Source organism: Hemitrygon akajei, unplaced genomic scaffold, assembly GCF_048418815.1.
Source record: "Hemitrygon akajei unplaced genomic scaffold, sHemAka1.3 Scf000169, whole genome shotgun sequence".
Lineage (NCBI taxonomy): Eukaryota > Metazoa > Chordata > Chondrichthyes > Myliobatiformes > Dasyatidae > Hemitrygon > Hemitrygon akajei.
Window position 1 is genome coordinate 886,023 of NW_027332055.1, and position 6,052 is coordinate 892,074.

The window sequence follows — 6,052 nt, forward strand, 5'->3', positions numbered from 1 at the left end:
CCCACGTCTGCAGATCCCAACAGTCACCAACGACCGTGCCATCATTCAGCAACGCACGCACACGCACACGCACACGCACACGCACACGCACACGCACACGCACACGCACACGCACACGCACACGCACACGCACACACACACACACACACACACACACACACACACCCTACCAGGGAAGAGAAAAGGACTTAGGGTACTGGATGTATCTTATGGAACTTGGAACTTCTGTTAACCAACCAAGGGAGACAATCAAATGTTTTTCGATACAATATAACATTGAAAGATGTCTGCTTTCCTCAGTGTTTGATATAGAATTACATAATTTATTATCAGTTGTTCCTTAAATTCGTTCATACGCTAAAGGTATTCTCTCTGCTTTTCTGTACGTATTATGGTTATCTAAATAAGTGGTTATTGTTTATGAGATACATAATGTTACAATTTTATATATAAAATTCTCTTATTATTAGGAGCCAGTAATAACATAGTAGGTGACCATTCAATAGTCATAAATGCAGAATTAAAGCTATCCTTGAGGCTGCTGGTACGTACCTTCAGCTTTTTATATTTTCTGCCGCATGGGAGTATGAAAGGGAGAATGTTTGAGGGTTCATCAGCAAGGCTTTGGGTGGGGTCTGTGTCTGGCTAACTTAATTGAGTTCCTCCAGGAGGTGACAAAGGTGATGGATGAAGTTACAGATGGATGTTGTCTGCTTGGATATTGGTAGAATCTTTGACAAGGTTCCCAATGGGAGGCTCATACACAAGGTTAACATGCCTGGGAACTGTGGTGAATTGCCCTGGCTGGCGGGGAACCATATTGTGAGAAATTGCTTTCGCTGGCAGGTGGTGAATCTGTGAAATTATTGTCATAGTTGGCAGAGGAAGACAAGTCAATGGGTATACTAAAATGTAGGTCTATGTTCCTGATTCGGAAGAACGTCAACATTTACAGAAGGCAAGATAATGGGGTTGAGAGGAATTGCGGAGCAAATTCACTGAGCTGAATGGCTTAACTGTCTGCTTAAGTATGATGGTTTTAAGGTGCATCTAGAGTATTGTGTTCACTTCTGATTGTCCAGCACTGGGAATGATTGGAGAGGGTGCAGAACAGGTTCACCAGGATGTTGCTTGGATTCGGTGGCATGTGAGGTAAGTAGAGGTATGAGAATCAGAATTGAGTGCAGCTGCTATTACGAAGAAGGTGCTTCGGAATCTGAAAGGTCTGAAGAGAGAAAGGTCACCTGGACTGGGTCATACAGTGTGTCAGGAGCCTGTCTGGGTTGTGTGGGGATTCCCAGAGCATTAGGACCCGGAGTGGAGGGTTCAGAGACACAAGGACTGGATTAATACATCAACAGCTGGAACAGCTGGAAAAATACGCTTTACAATGTTCAGGCTGCAACGAGAGATGATCTGAATTGTAACCTGAAACCAGAGATCGGCGAATGATTGATGGTGGATTTTCGTTCCCAGATTCTGCCAAGTCACAGTCTAACATTTGAGATGTGGTTTGAACTGAGCATTTCATCACTCACCTGTCAGTTCAGTGGGTAACTCAGACAACCCTTGTGCGATGTTTATGTATTCCTCTGGGTCAGGACCTGTTTAAATCAAAAAAAAAGAGTTCATGAAAACAGAACTAACATAATTACAACTATTTAGTTCAATGTGCCTTTGTGTTCAGTGCGTGTTTTTAACATACCGAGCTCCTGTATTTCCCTCAGTATCCTGTCCAGCTTCGGTAACTCAGTCCTCCACATCACAAAGGATTCCCACATCGCCCTCCGGGCCCGGGAGCCTTTGCCATTCACCAAACTGAGGAAGAGTCTGGAGCTCTCTGTCCGGTTTCCCTTCTCTGTCAGTTCAGTGACTTTCTATAAAAGGAAACAATTAATTTATTGTGGAGTAGATGGACAGACATGGAGAATCTCACAGTTTAATATTCATCCTGGATTAATGAGCTGAGGTGAATTTGACCGACGGTCCTGATAAGATGCAAAATTAATTTTAGACTGAATGCCTGTTCAACAGTCCAGATATGCAGCCCTTGCACTTATGTCATACAACGATATGACTATTACAGCACAGTAACACCGTCCGTGCCGAGCGCTTACTCTCAGCTAGTCCCACCTACCTGCACTCAGCCCATAACCCTCCATTCCCTTCCTGTCCATATACATATCCAGTTTTTAAAATGACAATATTGAACCTGCTTTTGCCACTTCTACTGTAAGCTCATTCCACACAGTTACTCTGAGTAAAGAAGTTCCCCCTCGTGTTACACCTAAACTTTTGCCCCCAACTCTCAACTCATGTCCTCTTGTTTGAATGTCCCCTACTCTATATGGGAAAAAAAGCCTATCCACGTCAATTCTACCTATCCCCTCATAATTTTAAATGCCTCTATCAAGTTACCCCCCTTCAAACTTCAACGCTCTAAAGAATAAAGTCTTAACTAGTTCAACCTTTCTATGTACTTAGCTGCTGAGACCCAGGTAACATTCTGGTAAATCTCCTCTGTACTCTCTATATTTTGTTGACATCTTTCCTATAATTTGGTGGCCAGAGCTGTACACAATACTCCAATTTTGGGCTTACCAATGCCTTGTACAATTTATCGTTACTTCCCAACTCCTGTACTCAATGCTCTGATTTATAAAGGCCAGCATACCAAAAGCTTTCTTCACCACCCTATCCACACGAGATTCCACCTTCAGGGAACTATGCACCATTATTACTAGTTCACTGTGTTATACTGCACTCTTCAACACCCTACCATTTACCATGTATGTCCTATTTTGATTAGTCCTACAAAAATAAAGCACCTCACACTTATCAGCATTAAACTCCATCTGCCATCTTTCAGCCCACTCTTCTAACTGTCCTAATTCTCTCTGTAAGATTTGAAAACTACATTATTATCCACAACGCCACATATCTTAGAATCCTCTGCATATTTAGTAATCCAATGGAACACCCCATCATCCAGATCATTAATGTATATGACAAACAACATTGGACCCAGTACAGATCTCTGAGGCACACCACTAGTCACCGGCCTCCAACCTGACAAACAGTTATCCACCACTAATCTCTGGCATCTCCCATCCAGCCACTGTTGATTCCATTTTACTACTTCAATATTAATACCTAACGATTGAGCCTTCCTAACTCACCTTCCATGCGGAACCTTGTCAAAGGTCTTACTGAGGTCCGGAACACGGATAAATACAGCAGGTGTGAGAGGAGAAGGTGACTCTGAACCTGCAGTTCCCAGTGCTCCCCACCTGAACAGCTGAAACAGATCTACTGAAGACAAGTCAGAGAGCAAAGTCTCCATTGCCATGTAGAACTCATAGAACGTGCAGGAGATTAATATCGATCACTATTCCCTCTGATACCAGCAGTTCAGTGACAATACACTAAATGCACTCACCTCATTTTCTTCTCTACTGAAATGTCCCTCCTTTGTCAACATCCAACCGAGTCTTTCAACCTTTTCTTCAATTGCATGTTTGAGTCTGTCCCTGTAGAACTTGGTCAGTTGGTACAGTCGATACTCGCCCCCCTCTGCCAGGAGGTCGGAGATTGTAAACTCTGTCTCTGTGAATATAAAATGAGAATGTAGTCACAAACTCAAATATCGCTTGTCTCCACTGCTTCACCCAACACAACAAACCAGTCATGTCTTGAACCTCAGTGTTTACCTGCTTTCAGCTGGAAACAAGCATTTTGCCCTAATCTCCAACACTTGCCTTAAAAAACCGTCCCATCAATGCGCTGTGCTAGACGTTCCCAGAAGGAACCCATTCACCAGAAACCTCTCTCTCCCACCGTCCCATCCACTCACCAATTTCAGTTTAAAATGGGCAATAAATGTTGGGACTGTCGCTTTCCAGAGATACTCTCTCTATCTTGGCGAATACATTTCCCATAACTCATATCTTGGAAATTCTCTCTTATCCGGATAGCTGCATTTCCTCCGATACACATCCTGGAAATCCTCAGAACAGGTAGGACATTTCCTGTAGTGCGGTAACCGGTGCCACACTACACCGCATGCACCACGCCCACACTTTCCCCTCTCTGACCAACCCTCCAACAAGGAATCACATTTACCCACTTCCCACCTCATTCTGCGAACACATCACCCTCATGTTTCACTCACCCACTCCCTGTTGGGCACTTGACAATTCCGTGTTTAATGAGTTTCCGAGCTGACAGGCAGTCGCCTCACTTGTGCCGGTTCCAGGGTCCTGCTCAGTGTCTCTGACGTCACTGTCTCTGGGCTGACAGGCAGTCGCCTCACTTGTGCCGGTTCCAGGGTCCTGCTCAGTGTCTCTGACGTCACTGTCTCTGGGCTGAATTTGCTTCTCCTCCTCTGCGGCCGGAGCGCACATTGGGTCATTGCTCTCAATCTGACCCTGCTTTGGAACCTCGCTTCCCGCGTCCCGATCATCTTCCCTGGATGAGCTGCCTGGTAAAAGCCTCTTGAGTACTTTCTGTAACCGATTTAATTTCCCACCTGCAGTTAATGATGAATTGCAGGTTTAGAGTGATTTATGCTCGAACAAGGATTCACAATGGGTGTCTGCAATGGAGCCGGGACTCTGGCTGACCGGATTTGGAGTGGGACTGTGCTGGTGAATGTGAACCACACTTCCTGCTAGGTGACCATCCCGATAAGCCAGTGAGTGGACACATCCACTCCCAGAGAAAGAACTGGGTAGACACAGTAATACTGATCACCGACTACGCATTAGCTGAATACACCAATAACCAGCGGTTATTAATGGACGGCATCAGGTGATACCGGGAATTATCACTGGGATTATCTCCCACAAACATAAATCTCCCTGGATCACGAACTGTCCAGTCACCTGTATCACTCACAGACAAGCCACTGGATTACTCGTGGTCCGATCCTCCAGATCAAACGTTCTCCGGTTGCTTTGTCACACACTGTCTTGTCCCCTGGGTCAAAGACTGACCTCTGCCTTGAGATGGACAACGTCCAGCCCCCTGGGTTACAGATTGAACATAACCTTGAAGCCCATGATGCCTGTTCCCCTGGGTCCCATCCCGTCTCCTTGATAATAATTGTCACGTAGCAACTGTACAAGTCATTGGCAAAGGGAGAGTCTTGCGTGCAGTTCCAGTAGCTAAACAAAGTCTCGCTGAGAGAGCTCTGCATTTGCTAAGGATGCAGTTGCTAACAATCTACAGGATGTATGTGACTCAGCTGGGAAGAGTGTCGGGGAGATTCACAAGTACGTTACCGGATGGCGTGTTGGGGAGGAAGCATTAAGAAGAAGGACGCCTCACGTCTTAATAAGCTGGTAAGGAAGGCGGGCTCTGTCGTGGGCAAAGTACTGGAGAGTTTAACATCGGTAGCTGAGCGAAGGGCGCTGAGTAGGCTACGGTCAATTATGGAAAACCCTGAACATCCTCTACATAGCACCATCCAGAGACAGAGAAGCAGTTTCAGCGACAGGTTACTATCGATGCAATGCTCCTCAGACAGGATGAAGAGGTCAATACTCCCCAATGCCATTAGGCTTTACAATTCAACTGCCAGGACTTAAGAACTTTTTTTTTAAAGCTATTATTAATGCTTTTTGAGTTAGTGATTTAGATGCATATCATATTATTACTGAGTTAAGTATTGTATGTAATGAGTTTTTGCTACAACAAGTGTATGGGACATTGGAAAAAATGTTGAATTTCCCCATGGGGATGAATAAAGTATCTATCTATCTATCTATGTATGTATCCGGTTCGGCTGGGACAGTTTGCCCCGGAACACGGGAGCTTGAAGGGTAAACTTGCACACGTAAAACAGAATCAGAATCAGGTTTATTATCACCGGCATGTGACGTGAAATTTGTTAACTTAACAGCAGCAGTTCAATGCAATAGGTAATCTAGCAGGGAAAAAATAGTAATGAATAAAATTTTAAAAAAAAGTAAACAAGTAAACCAATTACGTATATTGAATAGATTTTTTTTTAAAGTGCAAAAACAGAAAGACTGTGTATTTTGAACAAAGT

General features: G+C 44.3%; 1 protein-coding gene across 1 annotated transcript in view; it reads right to left on the bottom strand.

Moving 5' to 3' along the window:
• Nucleotides 1–5,197, bottom strand: part of LOC140724172 (NACHT, LRR and PYD domains-containing protein 3-like) — a 61,068-nt gene extending 55,871 nt beyond the window's left edge. The window contains exons 1-5 of the mRNA XM_073038658.1: nt 4,897–5,197; nt 4,172–4,528; nt 3,440–3,606; nt 1,706–1,877; nt 1,539–1,604 (exon numbers count right to left, since the gene is read on the bottom strand). Of these exons, the coding sequence (XP_072894759.1) occupies nt 1,539–1,604; nt 1,706–1,877; nt 3,440–3,606; nt 4,172–4,528; nt 4,897–5,197 (1,063 nt within the window). The remainder of the gene's footprint in view (nt 1–1,538; nt 1,605–1,705; nt 1,878–3,439; nt 3,607–4,171; nt 4,529–4,896) is intronic.
• Between the last annotated feature and the right edge of the window lie 855 nt (nt 5,198–6,052).